At 64.0% G+C, this 22,489-nt stretch overlaps 5 protein-coding genes across 5 annotated transcripts; 3 read left to right on the forward strand and 2 right to left on the reverse strand.

Moving 5' to 3' along the window:
- Positions 1–1,134: 1,134 nt before the first annotated feature.
- Positions 1,135–4,844, forward strand: CHLRE_14g620300v5 (uncharacterized protein). The gene is made up of 7 exons (XM_001689797.2): positions 1,135–1,458; positions 1,527–1,651; positions 1,734–1,842; positions 2,012–2,122; positions 2,673–2,763; positions 3,631–3,799; positions 3,998–4,844. Exons 1-7 carry the CDS (start codon positions 1,416–1,418, stop codon positions 4,037–4,039), a joined length of 690 nt encoding a protein of 229 aa, XP_001689849.1. The 5' UTR covers positions 1,135–1,415; the 3' UTR covers positions 4,040–4,844.
- Positions 4,845–4,964: 120 nt separating this feature from the next.
- Positions 4,965–7,778, forward strand: CHLRE_14g620350v5 (uncharacterized protein). The gene has a single exon (XM_001689798.2). The coding sequence runs from the start codon at positions 5,091–5,093 to the stop codon at positions 6,597–6,599; it is 1,509 nt and encodes a 502-aa protein (XP_001689850.2). The 5' UTR covers positions 4,965–5,090; the 3' UTR covers positions 6,600–7,778.
- A 223-nt stretch (positions 7,779–8,001) lies between these two features.
- On the reverse strand, positions 8,002–10,184 carry CHLRE_14g620400v5 (uncharacterized protein). The gene is made up of 6 exons (XM_001690254.2): positions 10,064–10,184; positions 9,904–9,989; positions 9,657–9,806; positions 9,245–9,365; positions 8,912–8,959; positions 8,002–8,556 (listed from the first exon to the last, which is right to left on the reverse strand). Exons 1-6 carry the CDS (start codon positions 10,149–10,151, stop codon positions 8,543–8,545), a joined length of 507 nt encoding a protein of 168 aa, XP_001690306.1. The 5' UTR covers positions 10,152–10,184; the 3' UTR covers positions 8,002–8,542.
- An 80-nt stretch (positions 10,185–10,264) lies between these two features.
- On the reverse strand, positions 10,265–16,964 carry CHLRE_14g620450v5 (uncharacterized protein). Its single transcript, XM_043070174.1, has 9 exons — positions 16,668–16,964; positions 15,890–16,449; positions 15,271–15,702; positions 14,645–14,941; positions 14,259–14,426; positions 13,637–14,021; positions 12,213–13,462; positions 10,931–11,836; positions 10,265–10,740 (listed from the first exon to the last, which is right to left on the reverse strand). Exons 1-9 carry the CDS (start codon positions 16,840–16,842, stop codon positions 10,387–10,389), a joined length of 4,527 nt encoding a protein of 1,508 aa, XP_042916847.1. The 5' UTR covers positions 16,843–16,964; the 3' UTR covers positions 10,265–10,386.
- Positions 16,965–17,114: 150 nt separating this feature from the next.
- Positions 17,115–20,814, forward strand: CHLRE_14g620500v5 (uncharacterized protein). The gene is made up of 5 exons (XM_043070175.1): positions 17,115–17,311; positions 17,627–17,814; positions 18,180–18,273; positions 18,437–18,521; positions 18,736–20,814. Exons 1-5 carry the CDS (start codon positions 17,277–17,279, stop codon positions 19,363–19,365), a joined length of 1,032 nt encoding a protein of 343 aa, XP_042916848.1. The 5' UTR covers positions 17,115–17,276; the 3' UTR covers positions 19,366–20,814.
- Positions 20,815–22,489: the final 1,675 nt, after the last annotated feature.

Here is a 22,489-nt window from a genome sequence, read left to right on the forward strand (position 1 = left end):
TGCGTGGGCTGCCGATAGTGCCGAATATGCGGAGATGGGCCGCGGCCAGCGCCACTGGTGGGCAGCAAGTGCGGGTTTAGACGGATGAAGGGGAAGAATCACCACAAGGGCGGGCAGGGGAAGCAATGATGGATTGCGTCTTGCCTTTCAGCCTGAGCAACTCTGAACTTCATCTTACAGCACCATATCGGCCGGTTGCCCAATACCTCACGCCCGCATCCGATGCTTTAAGCGCGCCAACAGGCACGGGTGAAACCAAGGACATGTGGGAGCTGCTGCTGCCATGCCTGATTCGACGTGGGCGGCCGCGTCCCGTTGTCCGGGCCAGCCAACCCTCATTCATACCTGCTTTTTACAATGCGACCCAGCCTGTACATACGTACGGGACGGTAGGGGGCTCCTGCAAAGAGTTCGTGTGATTGGGGCGCCGGCCGGACCAGGCCGGAGGCCCTCACGGGTCCCCTCTCGCCCACTTCAGCTGTGCGGATGACCCGACCGTGCAAACCCAGCTAACCGGGTTCCGGAGCAATCAGCTACCGGGGGCACCGGTGACTCAGTCGGCGGGGCAGACAGGCCAGCGCATCTGCACCACAGGAAGCCGCCTGCCGGCATCTTCTCGGTTGTCGCACCCTCCTCACCTAGCCCTCTTCCCCGGCCCAAGAACCTCGCCTGGCCCACATCGCAACAGCCCCCGCTCCACGTGGACGTAGGTGGATGAGCGGGACCGAGCCGCCAAGCAGCAGTGCCAATGCCACCGGGGCCTGTGTCCATGCAGTCCCAGGTTGCAGCCGATGTAGCTGCTGTCAGGCCTACTCGGGCATGCGCCGCGCACGCACGGTTCGTGTGGCGCAGAGAACACGGAGAACAAGGCTGCACAGGAGAACCTACAAAGAGTTGCAGTCCTCAGGCAATCCTAAGGTGCCAAAACCCAGCCCTAACCTGCAATCGCTTGGGCCTCATGCTCCCGGTTGCAGCTGATCCAGCTGAGGCTTGCGGGGCGTGCATCGCCGCCAACCTCAACGCGGGTGGCACGGAGGCCCCAAGCCCCGACCAGGCTCCGCCGTGCTCTCTGGCTCATGAGTGCTTGCAATTTGTCCTTTACGGGAAAGGGATACGCGCTACAGTAGTTGCCTCCTTCAGGTTTGCCATAAGTTTGCGCGTGTGAAATCAAGACGCCTGTAACGCGTAATCATATTCGTTTTTGGAGCAAATGGATCTTATACATAAGAATGTGCAGGTGTAAATCGCAGACCCAGGGACCGCTTTGACTAAATGCCGACCGGGCCCCCATCATGCAAGTTGTGCACCTGGATGCCCTTTTGCCCAGTCCCGCTAAATTCTAAGTTGTTTCTCGCTCTGAGCTTTTACCTTAGTACTCTAGGGGCGCCTGCCGACTTGGGCACGTGCTGAGAAAGATGCAGGCTTCTTTGCGCGCGCGGGCTAGGCCCTTTACCTCGGGTATGTGACTCTAGAGCTGGACGTAGATCTAGGATTGATGCGACTAAAATTGTGGGCTTGCTCTGCAGGCGCCCAGCCATCGCTGCGGCGAGCGCCCGCTCGCGTCTGCCGCCCCGTGGCGTCAGCAGCGGCTGCTAAAGGACCCGTTGTTGTTGTGGACAACTACGATAGCTTCACATACAACTTGTGTCAGGTGGGGCGGTCGCTGCATGTTTGCCGCGAGGCATCGGCACGTCTCAGCGCCTCACCGCTGCCCTCTCTGACGCCAATTGCAGTATCTGGGTGACTTTGGGGTTGACTATGTGGTGTACAAAAACGACGAGAAAACCGTGGATGAGATCAGGGCCATGAACCCTCGCGGTATCCTCGTGTCGCCCGGCCCCGGTGAGTGCTCGCCTCGCAGCCCCAGCGCCACGTTCTTGGCTTGGCGCGTCCCGCCTTTGATACGCCCAAACAGGGCTAACTTGTGTCAGCTAGCCCTTTCCGCATCTTGTGCATGGAATGCTGGGCTGTGCAACTGACGGTGATGCGGTTTCCTGTCATGTGCGCGCAGGCCGGCCCATCGACTCGGGCATCTCCCTACAAACAGTGCGGGAGCTGGGTCCCGACTTCCCACTATTTGGTGTGTGCATGGGGCATCAATGCATTGGCGAGGCATTCGGAGGTGCGTCGTGCTGGGGCTGCTGCGATGATGGTGGAGGGATGATGGAGGGTAGCATGGGTCAGGAACGGGGAGGAGGCCAGGGGCGGAACACGCCGCACACGCCGCACCAGTGAGGGCCGCGCACGCCAAACCTGGCTGAGGGCAGGCACCAGGCAGCATATGTACGTGAGGATGAGCATCAACCCGTTCAGGCGCCTGAAGCATTGCCGTGCGTCGTGTGAGGGTCGTGGTGGGGCAGCCGCAGCCACATACCGCTACCTGCAGCGGGCGGCAACAGCGGGCGGCCACTGCGGGCGTGGCGACAGTGGCAGCGGGGCGCCGGCGCCGCCCGCACCCAGGCCGCAGAAGTTGCAATTGAGGGAATCCAGTGACCTCATACAGCGGCCTGGCGCAGCCCTCAGGCCGCCGCGCCAGGACCTGCAACATTCCCCCTGGGGCGGCAGGCGACTGCAGAGCCGGTCGTCCGCGCATGGGCGGTAGCTGCTGCCGTGGCTGCCACCCGTCAGACTGCCGCCCCGTCAGACTGGCTCCCTGGTGTGCTGCGCTGCAGGTGACGTGGTGCGCGCGCCGTGCGGGGTGATGCACGGCAAGACGTCGCCGGTGTTCCACACCAACGTGGGGCTCCTGGAGGGCCTGCCCAAGTAGGTGTGGCGTGCCGCGTGACGTGTCGCGAGCGGCGTGGGATGGGGAGGGGAGGGGAGGGCGAGGGGAGAAGCGAGGGGTAGGAGGACAGGGGAGGGGGGGGGAAAGGGGGGGAGCATTGGACCCGATACAGAGGGTAGCCTGCAGCTTCGGCGTGGTGGCAGGGCAATACGGTAGAGTAGAGAGGAGGGGATCGTGCGCGATGGTCTTGCGGGTTGGAAGTGAGGGCTACTGGATCGGGGCTGGAAAGCAGCTTCAGGGGTGCATGCGGGAGAGGGTGAAACATGGCAATGAGATGGCGCGGCATCCGACCGAGCAGCTCGGGCGGCGTGGCAGCAACAGGATGGCTTTGGGGGCGCAGCTGGAGCGCGGGCCTGCAGCGGAGGCCGTCAGCTGGAGGGCAGGCAGCGGGTGGCAGAGCAGATCTGGTGGTCCAGATGGAGATGCACGCGGGGATGGGCAGGGGCGTTGAAGGGCGGGCGGCACGGGGTGGGCGGAGCGCAGCGGGAAAGGGGGACTGCTCGTGGCATGACGTGACATGGCTCGTGGGGTGGGTGGTGGGGCTGGGGCGGGTGTCGACAGTGTTGTGCTCGCTGCCTTCCCGCCCCGGCTCCTGCGTCCTGCTTACGCACGCGTCACAGCACACCCACAACTGCGTTCTCCAACACCTCCACCTGCAACGCGACTCGCTAACCACCCCCACCCCCGTGGCCCGAATTCCTCTTGACCCTGCGCGCCATCCCAACCGGGGCACATGTTCTCCGCTCTGGCACGTACACCCCGCTTTCACCAGAATCGCACGCCTAAACCGTGTCATCAATCCCCCCCATCGCCCTTCACCCGCGGCCCACGCCCCACTCCCGCAGCCCCTTCGAGGCGTGCCGCTACCACAGCCTGGTCATCAAGCGCGACACCATCCCGGAGGACCTGGAGGTCACGGCCTGGACGGAGGACGGCACCATCATGGGCGTGCGCCACAAGAAGTACCCGCACATCCAGGGGGTGCAGTTCCACCCCGAGTCCATCATCACGCAGGTGCGCGGCAGGGGTGTGTGGGAAGGAAGGGGGTTGTAAGTGCCAGCCTGAACTAAACCAAACCACGCCAAACTAGCGGAGCACAGGCAGAGGCGCGGGCACTAGGGGGCGCTAGGGCAACTGTCAAGGACTTGCACCCGGCGCCGTGGATATGAACATAGTCCTGTCACCAACATTGCTGTACCCTCGCCACTGCAGAGTGGCAAGAAGATTGTGGAGAACTTCGTGAAGACTCTGTAACGCCCTGTTGTGACGGTGAAGGTGGCGAGGAGTTTGGCGAGCAGCGTTTAGCGGCGAGGAGCTGCGTGGAGCTATTGCCATGAGCGACTTGCGTGGAGGCACTGCCTTCTCTGAAACTGTGAAAGTCATGTTGCGGCGGTGCCTGGCCAAGTGGTGGCGCAGGGCGTGGCCCCAGCTGTTGCCAGTGAGGGCGGTGTGCTGCAGCTGAGGTGAACACGTGGTGCATGCGCCTCGGGAACCTCCGGTGGAAATGAAGTGAAGTGAAGGAGCGTGCTGGAGGCGTGGCAGTGTGAGGACAGGGCAGCTGAGACGTGAGGGTTGTGGAGTGGAGCATGTGACTGGGTAGCAAGGTGTGATTGGGGCGCGTAGCTAGGGGTGCGTGAGAGCGTGGGTTGCATGGTCTGCATCTTGACGCGGGTTGGGCACAATTGCAGAGAGTGTGAAAGGAGGGCATGCGTGCAGGCTGTGCAGGCCCCACGCCTCTGAACAACTGGGCAAAGCCGGGGAGGTGGCTTCGGGTTTGGTGTGGGGTTAAGTCGTGGCTGCCCATGGAGCGGCGGGTGTGATTGCAAAGTGGGCCACGGAAGTAGCTATGAGACACCGTGTGTTATGCTGCTACTGCGTGCAAGGGGTTTATAGACACGGGTTATTGAGGTTAGGGTTGTTGGTGGACGGCGCTTAATAGTCGGGCAGTCGGACAAGAACCCTGGTTTGGGCCCTGCATGAAAGGTGAGCGCCGAACAAAGCATGCAAGCGAGCCATGTCTTACGACATCAACGCTACCGCTTTTAAACGTGTATCTTGGAATCCACAGCGGTGTCCTAACTGCAGTCCTGGGTCGCCTCGCCTGGAGAAATCGGCTTTGCCAGAACTGTCATCCCGCTTACCCAAGCTTCCCGCACATGCTTTTTGTACAATTCGGCTTGCCCAAGCTTTCTTTAGGCCATATTGAATTTACTTCCATCCGCTGCGCGCGATAAGAAGGCTCCTGGCCGCCGACTCATAGTTTACCTCGCTTTTCGTTTGCTTGTTTAGTCGGTCGCTCGCCACGATGCTGGCTAAGTTTGCCTCTGGGCAATTACTGGGGGCAACGGCGGGCTGCTCTACGCGGCAGGCGGCAATGCCCGCACGTTGCCTCAGCGGTGTCTCCTCGCGCGCCCAACAGCCTCTGTTATCCTCGGGCCAGACTAGCGCCCAATTGCCTATTCAAAGTCATCGCTGCGCTGTAATTACGCAAGGCCAGGCAAACAGCTCGCTGCGCCTGCCGATTGAGTTGGACCTTGAGACGCCGTTGCCCGGCTTTGATAGCATTTCGTCGGCGCTGGCGGACCTTGCAGCTGGAAAGGTTGTGGTGGTAATTGACGACGAGGATCGGGAGAATGAGGGCGATCTCATCATGAACGCGGACAAGGTCACCACGGAGACCATGGCATTCTTCGTCGAGTACACCAGCGGTGTGGTGTGCATTTCCATGGAAGGCCAGGACCTGGACCGCCTCAAGCTGCCGCTGATGATTAACAGCGCGGAGAACGAGGAGGCCATGTACACCGCCTTCACGGTGACCGTGGACCTGCGCGACGACATCACCACCGGCATCTCCGCCTCCGACCGCGCCAAGACCATCCGCCGCCTGGCTGACCCCTCCGCCACCTGGACTGACTTCCGCCGCCCCGGCCACATCTTCCCGCTGCGCTACCGCCCCGGCGGCGTCATCGTGCGGCCCGGCCACACGGAGGCCGCCGTGGACCTAGCGCGCCTGTCCGGCTCCTTCCCCGCCGGCGTGCTCTGCGAAATCGTCAACAAGGAGGACGGCAGCATGTCGCGCACGCCGCAGCTGCTGGAGTTCGCCAAGCGCCACGGCCTCAAGTGCATCACCATCGCCGACCTCATCCGCTACCGCCTCCGCAACGAGGCGATCGTGACGCCCGCCGGCGAGCCCACGCCGCTCACCGCTGCCTCCGGCGCGCGCCTCACCGCGCAGGCCTTCCGCAACGCCGTGGACGGCACCGAGCACGTGGCCTTCGTGCACGGCGCTGTGGCCGACTCGGCCTCGGACGTGCTGCTGCACGTGCACCACGAGCGCACCGTGGCGGACCTGCTGGACTGCGCCGCGCCCGGCACCAGCGCCGGCGGCGCTGCCGACTGCAGCCTGCCCGCAGCCAACGCGAGCTCGCTGGACGGCGCGCTGCGGTCCGTGGCGGCGGCGGGCGCGGGCGTGGTGGTGTACCTGCGCGGGCAGAGCGCGCGCGGGCTGCCGCCGTCGGCGGAGCTCGCGGCGCTTGGCAGCGGCGGCGCGGGCGCGGGCGCGCTGTACTCGTGCGACCTGAAGGACGCGGCGGTGGTGGCGCAGATGCTGCGGCAGCTGGGCGTGCGCTCCGTGTCGCTGGCGGGTGGCGAGGGCGCGATGGCGACGGCGCTGCGCAGCTGCGGCCTGGCGGTGCGGCCCGCGGCGGCGGCGGCGGGAGGCGCGGGCGCGGCGACGCAGCACGTGAACGGCAACGGTGCCAGCAGCAACGGGCACGTGCACAGCTCGCCGCTGCAGACCGCGGGCATGCGGTGAGCGGCGGCTGTGCGCCGGAACGCAGGGCCGGGGGGCGGGGGGCGGGGGTCGGGAGCGGGAACGAGAGCGTTTAGGGTGGCGCCGTGAGGCACCGTGTTAGGAGCGCGGCAACTTGGTCACGACTGACTGACGTGTGCGGTTGACATGACGGCGTGGTAGTGCGCAGATCCCACGGGCAGCGGGCATGCGGGTTCGGGACATGGGCGGTGTGCACGGCAGCGCGGGTCTGCAACGCGGGTCTGTACGCAGGTTCACATGTGTCGGCATGGGCATGGGCATTGTATTTGCCAGTAGCAACCGGGTGTGACGGGAACAGGTCGCATAGCGAGGAGGCAGGACGGCCCCCGCGGGCACGGAAATACTCTACCTGAAGGTGCGGAATCGAAGGCGCGGCTCGGGCCTGTGCCCAGCCAGCCAGCGGGCACGGCTGTGAGCGTGTGAGGTTGCCGTGATGGAATGTTCTGCTTGGGGGCTATGCGATTCGGGTTGGCCCGCGCCCAACGAGAGACTAGGCTGAGTAATTGAGAGGACAAGCAACGTGAGGGTGCGTGGATGCGACCGACTCTGCTGCGCATGCGGGTCCTGCGGAAGGTGTTGACTGTTACATGGCATGTCTGAGTTGTAGCTAGGATAATGACTGCTTGGTGAGTGAGCGCGTAGGTTGACGTGTTACGTGTGCATGCCTACATACAATTGACCGCTGACAGAACTGTCGTGTTTTGGTTTGACTACGGTAGTGTTAGTGTACATGATGTCGCTACGGTAACACCTACGTTACAGGCGTGTCGCGGACTGTGTGTGGAGGGGGGCGGTGTGTGACCGCAGTGCCCGGGCCATGGGCAAGTGCAATAGCAAGGGGGCGGACATTCGGACGCACGTGTGCAAGATGGCCCAAGCCTAATGAGAGACGGGTGAGAGTGTGAGAAGCAAGGATTGTGCGTGCAGTGAGTATGAGTCCAGCAGGTGGACAGGAACAGGCGGGTGCTTACGGCGCGGCGTGTGGTCCGATGGCCCACGGCCAGTCGCAAGAGGTGTTAGCGGCACGATCGCATCTACAGCAGCAACGGCCAGGAGATTGCGGCGGGCACATACGGTACGCGCGGAGGCATGACGCGTCAAGCTGGTGCGTGCGGTCCTTGTGATAGACTGCATTGGCATGTGCTGTAATGTGGAAAGTACCGTACCCAAATAGCGGACCTCCTGGATTATGAGTCAGAACGGCTGCAGGTGCGAGCAACGCGGACGCATGCTGGATACAGTCACGCGATTGCAAGTGCTGCCAGCGGCATCAAAGAGTGTAGTGCAGCGGGAGCCCAGTGTCACGCGATTGCAAGTAGGGACCAGTGTCGGGGCACGCGAGCACGGCATCAGCACACGGTATCGCGTGACACCAGGGACGCAGCGCAAAACATAATTACAAGACCTTTCAGGAGGCCGCGGTCGAGCGACAGCATTCCACACCGCATACGACCTCCAGCTTGTGGCTCCTCATGCCGCTCCAGCGCGCGTATCACGTACTCGCCCGCGGTCATTGCACCACCGCCTCACCATCCGGCACACAAGATTCCCCCTGTCGCGCAACCATGCTCTCCGTAGGCCCGTTCACACAGCCCGTCCAAACAAGCCACCTACGTGGCCCATCACAGCGCCACACCTTGTCGCATGCAGGTATACCAGCCCGCAGTCCTGACACACAACGGGTTTGCGCGCAGGGGCCTTCCGGCACCGGCCAAGCCGCCCAGCGCTGTCTTGCCCACGCAAGGACTCATCCTACTAGGCAGCACCCAGCGCCGCTCGCCTCTCCACCTCCGCAGCCGGCCGAAGCGCCCCGTCTCCCAGGCTCTTCCTTCATGCAGCATCTCCCGCCCTGCGCTCCAGTCAGCCGCTATGGCCAGGTTGTCCAGCCGCTTCGCGCTGCGGGTGCGCCTTCTTCCGCAGTCCGCTTAGATGTATGTCGCTGCGAGGGGCAACACACAAGGACCGAGGCGAAAATGTCGTAAACCGACGGACCCGCCGGTGTAGCACCGGTGTGAGACCAACCAGAGCCAGCGCCCGGCGCACATCGCACGCTCCATTCCTCCGCCCCGTCAACTGTACTGCTGGTTGATAGGTGTTGCTTGGCAGGAACGCCGTGCCAAGCCAGCTGCTGTCCAAGCTGGATCCAACAGGACGGCCTCCCCTTCCCTCCCACACACACGCCCCTCTTGTCCCGCCTCATCGCCCCTTCTTAAGGCTGAATACGTGTTCCCTGCGCTTCCCACCCTTTTCCTTCCCTTCCTTGCTTTTCCTATCCCACCCTTTCCCGCTCTCACCAGGCATCTTGCCGACGGACACCGTGTGCCGCTCCGTGTACATGCGGCCTGCAGGCGCAGCAGCAGGAGCCGCAGCAGGAGGCAGGGGCGGGGCAGAGCAGCTGAGGCAGCGCAGCAGACAGTGCAACTGGGGCCGACGCAACGCACGCAGGGCGCCTGGGCCCGGCCGGTCATGTCCTGCAGCGCCTCTCCCTACGCCGCTCAGGCAGCGTGCAGGCGGCGTGCGTTTGCACGCCCCAGCAGCATGCCCCAGTGGTCTGCCACGTGCCAACTACTGTGAGGCCCCCTTCGTTCCCGGCGCAGCCCGCCAAATCCGGATCCAGAAGGACTCACCCACTCGAGGCATGACGCACCACACCAGCGTCAGGTTCACGTCCCGCCCGCGCAGGTTGTGCCCGGGGTCGATGAACGCGTACTTTGTTTTATGGTTGGACAGCTTGAATACCGCCTTGTCCTATGGAATTTGGTTGTGATGTTGGGGCCAAAGAAGGGGTTGGGTTGGTTGGGATTGGCTTCACCTGGAAGCTTAGCTTGTTCGTGTTCAGGCAGCAGCGCTGACGGTTCAGTCTCAGACCCTAAGCAAGGCCCCAGCGCTCCCTCAAGCCTCGTCACTGTGTAAGGTAGGGGCCTTTCGTGCGCCTGCAGCGAGAGCCCGGCGGCCAACAACGGCTGCCGCACCAGCTACAGCACGGCACGCAGGTGCCCCTCTTCCCCGCGTCCTCTCCCCTACGCGCCCGCCGCTTGCCTTCTGCTGCACAATGGAGTCCCACAGCACCACCTCGTTGATGCGGTTCTCCTGCGTCTCATACTCCGCCTGAACGTAGACGAACAGCTGCTTCGTGTTCCATGTGAACACGCTGCGAAGATCGGCGTTGACGTCAAACGTCACGACCGCCTGCGAAGACACACGTGAGATTCAGTGTGGCGAACCGCACTGGCAGTATGCCAATAATCGGGTGCGGCGAGCTCAGCATGGTCGGCCAAGCCCTTACTTGGTCTTTTCCGCCGTGGTGCTGCACAAGGCGCCGAACTTCCCGCAGTCCTAGCTTAATGTTTGGATTGGACTTATGGAGTAGATCTGCGCAGACGCTGCATGTTATCGCCTGTCCCAAGAAAATGCCCTGCCCGATCACTCGTGTATTCGCGTCTTGCCTGTTGATGACGTAAGGATGCATAGCACAGCTGCTACCGTTCCAAAGAACGTTACAGCCGTATTCAGGCGGTGGTATATCGAGTGCATTTCTCTTGCGACCTAGCCTACTGACTGAGAGACACCTGAGTCTCAAGGGCAGTATATTTATTTGCCAACACTTGTACACTGTCCTGCTTTCTGGTGTCGAGCGGATGAGTGTGCCAAATTGGGGCTTACATTCCGCCTGCGTGTCCCGCCTGCTTAGCCCCCCTCCGCGGCTTCGCCCACGAGGTCTGTCTCGCCTAGTCGCCTTCCTCTGCACCTCCGCCACTCCCGCCCAGCATCAAAACAACTGCATCTTGGTCACCGCTCCATCGCAGAACCGAATGACCTTGACGTCACGCTCCACCGGCAGCCACCACACCGACGACAAGTACGACGACACGCCAACCGCCTCCGCCTCTTTCGCACCCCCGCTTCCCCCCGCCCTTGCCCTTGCCACATCGGCCGGCGCCGGCCCGCCCAGCAGGCACCGCACACTGTCTGCCCGGCACCGAGCCAGCATAACGTACGATAGCGCGCCATATGGCGACGGCTGCGCCTCGAAGCCGCAGGCGGGCAGGTCGCACTCGTCCAACATCAGCTGCTCCAGGCGGGGGCAGGCGGCCGCCAGGCGGGACACCACGTCGGGCGACAGCTGCGTAAGGAAGGGGCAGGTTGGCGCGTGGGGACGGAGCAAGCAAGGGCACGGGGCGGCGCGTGCTTGGTGCAGTGTCCGCTTGGAGTGGTATGGGCATGGTCAGATCTGGCCCACGTGACCCCTTTCCGTGCCCACCCTACCCACAAACTATTCCGAACCCATCCTACCCACCCCATCCAGTGCTCACCTGGCAGCAGTGCCGCAGCCGCAGGTTGCTCAGCGCCCCACAGGTCGTAAGCCATCCCAGCAGCGCCTCGCAGCTAAACGGCCGCCGCCCCGCGTCCCCCACCTCCCCTTCTCTCTGTCCTTGCTGTGTTCCCCCCTCCTCCGCCTCCGCCACCTGTGATGCCGCAGCGGCGGCCGCACCACCCCTGCCACTGCCCTCCTCCACCGCCACCACACCAGCGGCGCGGCCACGCCCCGCCTGGGCCTGAACACGACCCACACGCGGTCGCTGGTAGCCGGTCTGCTCCAGCCGCAGCTGACTCAGTGCAGGCGTGCCGCGGCGGCGCAGCTCCCCTAGCAGCCCCACCGACAGCCCCGCCACGCCCACCAGCGCCAGCGTGCGCAGCCGGCGCAGGGGAGGCAGCGAAGGCGGCAGCGGCAGCGGCAGCGGCAGCGGCAGCGGTATCCGCGCCGCGTGCTCAGCACCAGCAGCACCATCGGTGCGCGCGCTGCCGCCGCCGCCGCCTGTTCCAACCTCGCTGCCTCCTGCTGCCAGCTGCCCGACCGGCCTGCCGTACAGGAGTGAGAGCAGGTCGTCGTCGTACAGCTCCGTGGCACTGCCGCCCACCAGCTGCAGGTCAGACATGGCCCACCGCCGTACACAGCGCCGCCGTACGCACTGCCGTACACACCGCCGCCGCTGCTGTGGCGGTGCTTCTTCTTCTTCTTCTGCCTCCGCGGCCGCGGCAGCTTCCAACCCCTCCCTCTGCCCCTCCTGCCCCTCGTGCCCCTCCGCCTCATGCCCCTGCATCGCCAGTCCTTGCTGCCCCCCCACCGCCGCCTTCTGCTCCGCCAGCCAGCCCAGCGGCCGCAGCAGGTCCTCCCGCCGGAAGGGGCCCAGGCAGTGGATGAGGTGCAGCTCGTGCAGCTGGACCAGGTGGGGAGAAGCGGGGTGGGAGAGGGGTCGGGCTACTCCAATCCCAACCAACGGGGGTTGTAATCGAATTATCGAAACCATACCCAATAAGAGGAGCTGCAGGGATAAGTAGACGCAGAAGACACACCACGCAGGAAGGCAAGTCGACACAGGAAGGCCAGACACACGCCGCACGCCCCTAGCAAGCCCGATTGCGTTGTGGCCCGGACACACAGGCGACGTGTCCGCCGCAAGTACTGCAGCCTTTCCGCCGTTGCCCGAATGCACCGTTTGCGCCCTTCCTCCCTTCCTCCCTTCCTCCCCATCCCCATCCCCTCATCTCTTCCAACCTTCCACCCTTCCTCCCTTCCATCCCCTGCCCGCCCACCTTGCAGCACGCCGCCAGCAGCTCCCCCAGCCCGGCGCCCGACACGCCCGCCATCTCCAGCCGCAGCGCCTGCAGGTGCGGGCAGGCGGCGGCCAGCGCCCGCAGCCCCACGTCGTCCACGGCCGCCCCCACCCCCAGCTCCAGGCGCGAGAGCACCAGAGAGCGGTGCGGCGGAGGGGGCGGGCACGGGGCGGGCGCAGGAGGCGAGGCGGCGGCGGTGGTGGAGGTGGTGGAGGGAGTGGCGGTGGATGATGGCAGGGAAGAGGAGGCAGAGAAGGCGGAGGAGGAGGGGTGCGTGGAGGCGGGGACCGCTGGTCTGCCGCAGCCGCACAGGCGCAGCACGGCGGCGGTGTTGAAGCCCCACCCCACGGCCAGGCTTCTCAGGCCGTGCAAGCCTGCAAGCTGCTGCCCCTGAGCCACCTCCGCCGCCACCTCAGCCCTCTCCGCCACCGCCGCCTCAACCTCCACTTCCGCTTCCTCCTTTGCATCTCCCTCCTCTCCAGACGAGTCGCTCGCCGAAGGGGTTTGCGCTGCAACCGGTGCCGCCTCTGCCTGAGGCAGGCGCGCGCCGCACCCAGGAGGCACCCGGTGTGGCACACACTCCGTCGGAAGTGGCGCCAGTGGCGGCGCCGCCGCCGCCGCCCGAGGTATCGGCGGCGCCGCCGTCCGCAGCATCGGCGGCGGCAGTGCCGCGGGCGCCAGGTCGCGACAGCGGCTGAGCCCCAGGTGCTGCAGCCGCAGCCGGCAGCCACAGGGATCCCTGGCCTCACCGCTGCCAGCCCCCACTGCCACTGCCACTCCCGCCGCCGTAAAATCCCCGCCAGCCGCGGCCCCGGCTACAGCCTCCGGCACCGCAGTAAGCTGTAGCAGCGCCATCAGCTGCTCTGGCCCAACGCCCGAAGAGCCGTTCAGCTCCAGGCGCTGGAGGCGGCGCAGCGCCGGCTGTAGCACCGTCAGCCAGTCGTCGGCAGCTGTAGCAGCCGCCGTGGTGGCCGCAGCAGCCCTGGAAGATGAGATGGCTGTAGCAGATGGCCGGCTCGCTGTGGCGCTTGCGGCCTTGGCACTAGCGGTTCCATTGGGGGGCAAGCCCTTGGCAGTAGCCGCACCCTTGGTGGCAGCAGCAGCGCTCTTGGCAGAAGCAGCAGCGCCACCACGAGCAACGCTGCTACTGCTGCTGCGGCTGTTGCTACTGCCGCTTCGGTTGCCGTTGTCGAAGAAGCCGCCCAGCTCGAGGTCACACAGGCGCAGGTCTGCATACGGTAACGGGCAGTTGGTGTTGCTTCCAGCGCTCTGCTCAAACCCACGCCGCTCCGACATGGAAATGAAAATTTATTCGGCCCTTTGATGCTTGTTCCTAACCCCGCTCTTCCGTTCTGGGCTTTGGGGAGTTTGGGATGAGGGCTCTGTCCCCGTCAACCGCCCACCTTGCAAGCACTCCAGTCGCGCCACCGCCTGTCGCAGCTCGCCGCCCCAGGCCCGTGCCACCACCGCTGCCGCCGCCAGCGCCTCCGCCCCCGCCGGCTGCCCAGCCGCTGCCGCTGTAGCTGCTGCCGCCGCCGCCGCCGCCACGCCGCCTGCCCACCTGTTCACAGGTGGCATGGCAGCCCCCAGCGCACCCGCCGGGTCTCTGCCACCCCCGCCGTTAGCTCGCCTGGAGGATGACCCGTTGCGGCTGCCCGCAGCAGCCCTTGCTGCTACAGCCGCGGATGCGGCTGCTGAGTGCGCGGCTACTGCCGCCGCAGCTAAAATGCCTGGCGGCGCGAGCGGGCAGCCGGACAGGTCGAGGGCGGTGAGGTTGCGGCAACAGCCCTGTGTGGCATAAGGACAGGATCATGACCATTGTCCCGACGGAAATCCATACAGTTAGAATGACAGGCTGAACACAACCGCTGGCATAATGCCAAGCTGCACCTAGGCCCCCAATCAGCTGGAATTGGATGACACAACACCGCACACGCACACACTTCGCACGGACACGCATGCTCTGTTGTTCTCTTGCCCTGTCTCTCCCGAACACGAACACCACCAATCGGATCCCCCACGCACCGCTCTCCCCAGCAGCCGCAGCTCTTGCAGACCCGCAGCCGCCGAGTGTGTGGCCACCAGAGTGTGCAGGTGCGGCAGCAGTACACTGCCGCCACCCTCGGGGGGCATCTCCGCCGCCGCCAGGAGCGCCAAAGCAAGCGGCGAGCCTTCATGGCTCCGATGTGCAACCTGTACAGAGGGGCACGGGCCAAAGCCTCTTCAAGCCCTCCACCTGTACTGTACAATTCCATTGCCAGGTTTCATCCTGGAAAGGCTTCAATCTAGACCCTCCCAAAGACGGTGATTCAATGCTTTTTGACGCCGTGGAGCTGGTCAAGCGCAGCGGGCAAAGCTGAAACCGTAACCAAACCCAATGCTGCGAGCGCGGCCGTGACCGCTCTAATCACCTGCAGGAGGGCCGCTAGTGCCGCGCTGTCGCCGTCGGGCTCAGCGACGCCGTCACCATGGTCACTGCCCCCCTCCCCCTCAAAGGCCGACGGCCACTGGTTCCCAACCGCCAACGCAGCTGTGGTCAGGGCTACACCCGTCGCCCTGCCGTACAGCCCATGGTACGACAGATCCACGTAGGTCGGCGCCACCGGCTCCAACTGACCCTGCTGCCGCTGGCGCCGCTGCGGGACCGCGGCCGCGCCGCGCGCGTGCTGCGCGAGGCGCGTGACGAAGGAAGCGAACAGCTGCACCGCCTGCCATTGCGGATGCGGAGATGAGCGAGAGCCCGATTTGAAGAGGATTACCGCAGGGGCCGCAGAGGCAGCACAAAGTGTCTGTGGATGGTCTGGGCCCTGGTCTGGGCCCAAAAGGATCTGCCGTCTAGAGCTCCCGCACCAGACCCGAGTTCCAACTGCTGCTGGCGGCGCCTGCACGCTACGCTCAGTGCCCCTCCACCTGCGCCTGCACACCCACGCGCTCCCTGACACCAAACACCGACGCGCTCGCGCTCGGCCCGCCACACCCTCCATACTAACCTCCCTCTGATGCTCCTCCCGCCCGCCCCCCTTCGGCACGCCCTCACCTCTGCGCTGCAGGCTGGGCTGGTCGGGTGCGCCGGCAGGCACGCCGCCCCCGACCCCAACACCAGGCCACCACCTCCATCCGCACCCGCACCATCGCCAGCCACACCGTCACCTGGACAGCCGCCTCTCGCCTCCAACCCCACCCGGGCCCCGGCCCCCGGCCCCGCCCCCGCGCCCGCCTCCGCTCCTGACCCCGCAGCCCTGGTTCCAAGGGGCCGCATGGGCCCCGACTGGCTCGCCGCCCCCGCGTCCGTGACCACGGATTCTCCGAGCAGCGGGGGCACCAGCGGCGGCTGCAGCGCGGGCCGGTAGGTGGACGGCTGGGGCCATGCGGCGGGGGCCAGATGCGCGGCCGCGGGCAGCTCGGGTGCCAGCCACAGCGTGTGGGCGGCCGGCAGGTGCGTCACGTGCGTCACCGGCAGCCCCGGAACCTGCAGCGTGGCGTGGCGAGCGTGTGGGTGTCGGTGGTAGGCAGTTGCAGCGGTCGTCATGCCAACCAGGGATGGGGTGGGGCAGCGACCGTGCAGGTAGCGTGGCGGCGTGTAAACTGGGATTGATATACCGTACGGGTTGTGACGACAGGGCTGCGGGCTGCTCGTACAGTCAGGAAGTACTCACCGGCCAAGTGCCGGGGTCGCCATGCCTGCCCTTCCCACCGACGGAGGCCGGCGCTGCAGGGGCGGGAAGCGCATGGTCGCGATCGCCTGCGGCGGCGACCGCCACCGCCGTCGCCGCCGCCTCGCCGTCGCGCGGCGGATGGTGGGCGGCCAGCACGGCAGCATGGCTGTCAGCGAGCATCGCCACCCGCCCATCACTCAACAGCACCGCCGCTGCCGCCGCGGCTTCGGCAGGGGGCTGAAACATGTGTCCGCGCTCGAGCCTGAGCCGCGCTGCGCCAGCACCGCAGCGTGCTGGCGAGGTCGGCTTGTGGCGGCTTGCGGCGGCGGCGGCGCCGCCAGCTGCGCTGGGCAAGGCGCTGGGCTGAGTGAAGGGCGTGTCAGGCCGAAGGCTGTGCGCCGGATGAGGATGGCAGGCCAGGGCCTGCGACGTGGGGTTTTGGGTCGGCTGTGGGGCGGTTGCGTGGAGCAAGGCACGCCAGTCGCCATCGATGACGGCTCGGTGGCGCTCCGCCCTCTGCCGCCAGGCCTCCAGCCCACCAAGCCCGGCGCCGGCGCCACCTGTGCAGCCAGAGTTCAGCGAGCGTTGTGTGTTTATGCAGGCCAGGCGTCACAGTTGGATTTATGAGCAACGCGCATGTGGGTCGGGTGCAGGAAGCCACGGCGCCGCCCAGCCCGCCCTAAGAGGCGGCCGCGTACCTTGACACGACAGGCGGCCGTGTGTTTAGGGAGAGCCCGGGTCACAGCAACGACTGAGCCGGCCGCGAAGCGGGACTTGCCTGTTGTATCCGTTACCAGAAATAGTAGCGTGTGGCATGTGGCTGCCACCGCGGCCTTATCCAAGGGCCGCAGGCGGCGCAGCACATCGGCGAGTATGGCTGTAGGGAGGTCGCAAAAGGACCGCGCCAGCACGCCAGCAGCCTCCGGCACGCACTTACCATCTTCAGGCAGCATGGCTGTTAAAGCTGTTGCTATAGCATAATTATATCCGCATCATCGTTCGGCAACCGGGAGTGCCCCTTCACGCCTAAGACGCGCAAACTCGAAACCTCGCCAACTGCGCCCGCGAGGTGGACGTGAGCTACGCATGTGAAGTTGATGAAATTAAATGATCTACGAGTGCAGCTGGCGCTGGAAGGGTCGGTAGGAATGCTTGATGGGGCTGGCGCGGGTTCTCATCCATCGCGGTTCTCCTTCTATTAATCGAGTCCGCCCGGCTCCCAAAGCATTTGCTTTCGACACACCAACACCACAACTGTCACGACCAAACTACGTACTACCTCAATTACATATCAAACCCCGCGGCGTGCTACCTCCTTGCATTCGCCTCTCAGAGTTTCCCTGCTCCCGCCAGCGCTACCAGGCCTGGATTTTGATCCTTTGGAAGGATGGAGACGCTGTGGCCGGCTCCATACGCCCTACCGTAAGTAGGAACGCAGAAGAAGCCGAGGAGACACGCAGTTGGGCCGCGCGAAAGTCGGTTGAAACGCAGCTCAAGCTGCATTGATAGAAAGTAATTTGTGCTGCAAACTGCGTTCGGATTTGGTGGGAAGGCAGTCGGGCGTTGTCGGGGAGAACGCGGCAAAACTCTGCAGACGCGGCCAAGCCTTTGCGTGCTGCGCCCTAGTCCAGGTTCCTGTCTGATATCACGGCGTATTGATTGGGCCGGTCAGATAGACATAATTGCGCCTGGCGTGCGCCGAGCGGGCAGTTGACGCGCGACTGCTTTTATGCGCAGGCTCCAGTCTGCGGCGATGGCGCTGTCCGAACAGCAGCTTGGCCAACACATTGATTCTGGCAGCGAGGAGGACCACATCGCGGTCGTGGCGCAGGTCCAGACTGGCAAGAAGCGACGCAGTGTGAGCGCGGAAGAGGACCCAGACTATGAGGACGCCGCGCAAGGCGCGCAAGGCATAACGCATGATGGTAAGCAATTCGGGGAGGGCCTGGACAGATTCTTGGTGCTGGACCCTGCTCGCCATTCAAATGCTCGAGGGCAGCTCGAGTTTCCTTCCAGCTCTGACTCCCAAGGCGATGCTTAGAAGCGGTTCAAATCCTCTTTTTCTATCTAAGGAAATCGCGTTGGGATCGTTTTAGGTCCTGTCAGGCGCAGCCCTGTCAGCTCCGACTGGGCACGCCACCGCCACCTGGCACGAACCACCCGGTTTCATTTTACCCCCGCCCCACTCTGGCTGTCCGCTTGCCAACGCATTCAGCCATATGCCAGTTTTGACCACTAACACGATGCTCTCTTCTCTTTCTTTTGCATTGTGGTGGCTACTCGTCTGTAGGTACATCAAACAAGGCCGGCTACCGAGGCGTACGGCGCCGGCCATGGGGCTCCTACGCCGCCGAGATTCGGGACGCAGGCTGCGGCAAGCGCCGGTGAGCATTTGCTCCTTGACATGTATGGAACATGTCCTACTCGTTTCGCCATGCGGTATGCTTGTACGGGGATTGTCCTGGCCTGTCTGGCCCTAAGCCACCTGCCTCCTGAGCCAGCGGCCTCGAAGCCTGTCGAGGAATCTTGTGGGAACTTTGGCTACAGGTGGATTGGCACGTTCAAGACTGCTGAGGAGGCTGCACGGGCGTACGATGAGGCCGCCATTGCGCTGCATGGGCCTCGCGCCAAGGTGAGACGCGCTCGAATGCACAGTTTCGCTTGTCTTGATCTGGGTCGGATGACTTGCACGTCGCCCTGATATTGCTTGCACCCACCGTAACTGTGCGATTCAAGCCAAGTCCGCGCGTCAGTTATGCCAGCTATCCGATCACAGCGTGCCCGCCTGCGAGCCCCCGCGTCAACCTTCAGGCCGCTGACGCAACCCCGCTGCGCCCCCTTTGCAGACCAACTTCACCTACCCCTGCCAGCAGCAGAGCGCCGCCGCCGCGCCAGCCGCCGCACACAAGGCCCACAAGCCGCACGCCGCCGCCGCGCCGCAGCACCACAAGCCGGCGCACCACAGCCAGCAACCTGCTCAGCCGCGCAAGCAGCCGCTGCACCCCCGGCAGCCGTACCAGCAGCACCAGCCCCCCCAGCTGCCGACGCATCAGGAGGAGGAGCAGTACCGGCGCAAGTCGGACGACTCAGACACCTCTATGACCGCTGCGCTGCCGCTGCCGCTGTCGCTGACGGGGCAGCTGGGCCTGCCGCCGCTGACGCTGCCGGGGCTTGAGGGTCTGGACCTGATGGCGCTGCAGTCCAACCCCGCGCTGCTAGCCGCGCTGCTCGCCGCCACGCGGCAGCACCTCCCGGGGTTGGCCGGGCCGGATGCGCAGCCCGCCTGCCTGCCGGAGCAGCAGCTGTCGGAGCGGGTCTGGGTCCAGGAGCAGCCGGTGCAGGGGTGCGAGGAGGAGGAGGACGGGTTGGAGGAGCCGGAGCCGCCGCAGGTGCTGCGGCCGGAGCAGCTTCGGTCGCTGCAGGTGCTGGCGGAGGTGGCGCACCTGTTCGGGCGCCGCGACTTCTGCATGTCGTGACCTTCGCCGGCGTGCCAGGTTCGGCAGGGCGTTAGGTAGGCAGCCGTGCAGGCTCAGCCGGGGTGACGTGGGCGAAGAAGATGGCAAAGTGATCTGGGTCTATGTGGTGGGGGCTTGGGCAGTCATTCGCAGGCCCCCAAATAGGTTGGGAATGGGTTGCCAAGGTACTTTTCCCGTGGGGCAGCAGCTTGGTAGGCAGACCGCGGGTGGGTGCAGGCGGCGCGGCTCTGCAGTGCTGTGCCGGGCTCCCGGAGCACGCTCCATTCTGCGCCATGTGAGTCATGTGCGTGGGACGCCAGCGTAGCAGTCTTACGGTGCGCCTCAGCTGTTTCCTGTGTTTGTCGACAGCCTGGCGTCGATTGTACTTTTCGGCTGTGCCACGGCGAGGCGGTGACTGCGCACAGACGAAGAACAAGGGGCGAGGGATGAGACGACGACAGGACTGAGTGTGTTGGGCATGGACTTCGTGCGGGATGAACTTATCAGGGGCAGTAGCCCATGTTGGTGGGCACATGTTTGGTGCGGTACCAATCATGCATAGATGCATAACATGAGGCTACCACAGACACGACCGCAGGTGGACGGCTGCATGTCCGATTATTTTGGTTTCGAAGCCGAAGCTGTGTGTGGTGCGTTTTGAGTGGATGACAACGCACGCGATAGCGTGCCGGTGATTCTTGCCGCTACATGGCGCAGGCGCTGTGCAATCGGTACATGGTGAGGCACGCTCCCGACTCATGGGAGCTGAGATGGGGACTGATGGTGTTAAGGCCTTTATACATATTCTACGGCAGCACAACGTCATCAGGATTAAGGCGAATCCAATGTGTGGCTGCAAGCGGCTCTTGACCACGCAAGCCACAGCCAACGATTGACGCTTCATAAGGAGTGTGTATGGGTACCGCATGTGGATGATAATCCTACCGAGAGGGACTGTGGTGGTGTCTGACACCTTCGCAAGACGGGCGTATGCGTGAGAAAGTGAGGGTGCAATTAGTGATGCCAGTGAGGTTACAGGTGGCACGCGCCATATTCGTTTCCGCCAACTTGAAAGACGTTGGGAGGCGAGGAGAGACAGGACAAAGCTTAGGCGACTAGATATACTGCCAACGGCATTGCATGGTCGGGCTCAATTTCCCCTGCCACAATAATTCGTGTATCTAGCACGCACGTGAGCATGGCATCGTCAATGCAATGTGCGGCTGAGGTTGCCTGCAGGCGGGTGAATGGGCTGTGATTACTTTTGTTTGGACTCCCCTGTACGCCCGCCGAGCTCAGGCCTAGCTCTTTCATTTTTCTTTCTTTGGGGGTCCATGCGTTGCTTGGGGCCTGAACGGTATGGGCCCCGAAGTGGGCGTAGAGCCACTGGGGCGGGTAAAAGACCCCCGACAGCAACACGGTACAATTCATCCCTGTGCAAGGGGCAACACGGTGTAACACAGCTGCCCACCTCGACTGCTCTCATGAACCCGACCCCCTGACCCCAACCACAGCACAGCTGCTCCCTGGTTCGAATACATGTCTGCGGCCATTTCATCTTCTCCTACTCTCCTAGTCTCGGGGTTAACCAATGGCCTCGCCCCCCCCCCTCCCGGGCGCCGCGACCCACCGTCCAGTGACTTACGGTTAGACGCTTTATGTCGGTGGCAGGTGTATGGGTGCTTCGGGGCAATCAGCCGATGAAGCAGCCTCCCCTCGGTTGCGGACTTGAAATCCGGACGGCGTGTGCCATATGCACCGCCGCCCTGCTGCAGAGTGGCTGCGCCGGGCGCCCGCCTGCGTCCTCCTCCTTCACCTCCCCCGCCGCGCACAGCAGCTGCAGTCCGATTGCGCGGCTTGCATCATTGCATGTTTGCTGAGGGTACCTGTATGCGGCATGCAGCATGCCTGACTGGGCGCTCTATGCATGCGACATTACAAGAAAGGACAGTCCGACCAAGCATGGGTGCCCAGCACCCAGGTCAGGAGGGAACCATCTCCGGCCCGAAGGGAAACCGCCCTCCCCCCAGCTGGCTGCCGACCTTCACCAAACCGTGCATTGTTTCTGCGCAAAAAGCGTGTCTCAGCTGCTACACCGGCATACGGTAAGTCGAAGTCGCCCTATGCTGTCAAGGGACAAGAAAAGGTGGCTCTCCCTCGCAAGGGAAAAGTGGGCTGCGCCAAAGGGGGAATGGTAGAAGCTCAGGATCTTGCCCCATGCATTAGATAAGAGAGCGTTAGGGGAGCATCACGCACGTACTTATGGTTCTTCGGGGGTGGTCTGGTGAGCAAGTTCTGGGCCGTCAAAGTTGGGAGGTCAGTCGTGATCGGGTTTCAGGAGCCCATCCTGGCGGATTTTGAGAAGCGCCCCACAACCAGGGGATCTAGGCATTTCAATAACCAGAGCTAGGGGCCGATCGCAGCACCGTGTGGCTCAATTATGCATGTTACGATGTGCACAAACAAAGCGTGGGAGGTCCATTTGCGCGTCCTGGCGTGGACAAGTCGGGACATGTCCGCACATGCGACGCCTGCACGCTGACATGGCTGGGCTCTCAAGCTCCAGTGCACATGAATTTATTTCAGCTGCCGGCGCACGCTATCGATACGTCACATGACAAAGCGTGGAGCGGGGTGGGTCGTAGGGATTTCCATGAATGCATCTTCGAATGCAGAGCAGGACTCGTCAAGGAAAGTCGATTGGGACCACTTTGGATGGGTTGAAGGGTTTAAGGGTTTAACCCCTACACGATAAGTCTGTGTCCGTGAGCATGAGCATTTACATGGCGTCGAAGTCCATGTGGCCCCACTAACTCTTCTGAGTCCGGAGGCGCTTGATAGCAAAAAGCAAAGTGTCTTCTAAAGCGTCTATACGCTGTTTACGCGCCTGAGCACGTAATGCCCGCTCCACCTTTCCATCGGGGTCGGAGCCCCTTCTCACGAAGATCCTCAAAAGCCTTCAGTTGCTCCTTGCGCATCTCACACCCTACCCGGGTCAGATACGGTGCGACAACGGCACCAGCCGCACGGACCTGCTGCGCCACCCGAATGAGCGCGCTCCGCTCCTGCTGTGTCACCTCCACCACGACATGCCACACCTCCCTACCCTTTGACCGCCACGCGCGCACGTATCGTCCGGAGACGT

The sequence above is a fragment of the Chlamydomonas reinhardtii genome, chromosome 14 (genome assembly GCF_000002595.2).
Source record: "Chlamydomonas reinhardtii strain CC-503 cw92 mt+ chromosome 14, whole genome shotgun sequence".
NCBI classification, from domain to species: domain Eukaryota; kingdom Viridiplantae; phylum Chlorophyta; class Chlorophyceae; order Chlamydomonadales; family Chlamydomonadaceae; genus Chlamydomonas; species Chlamydomonas reinhardtii.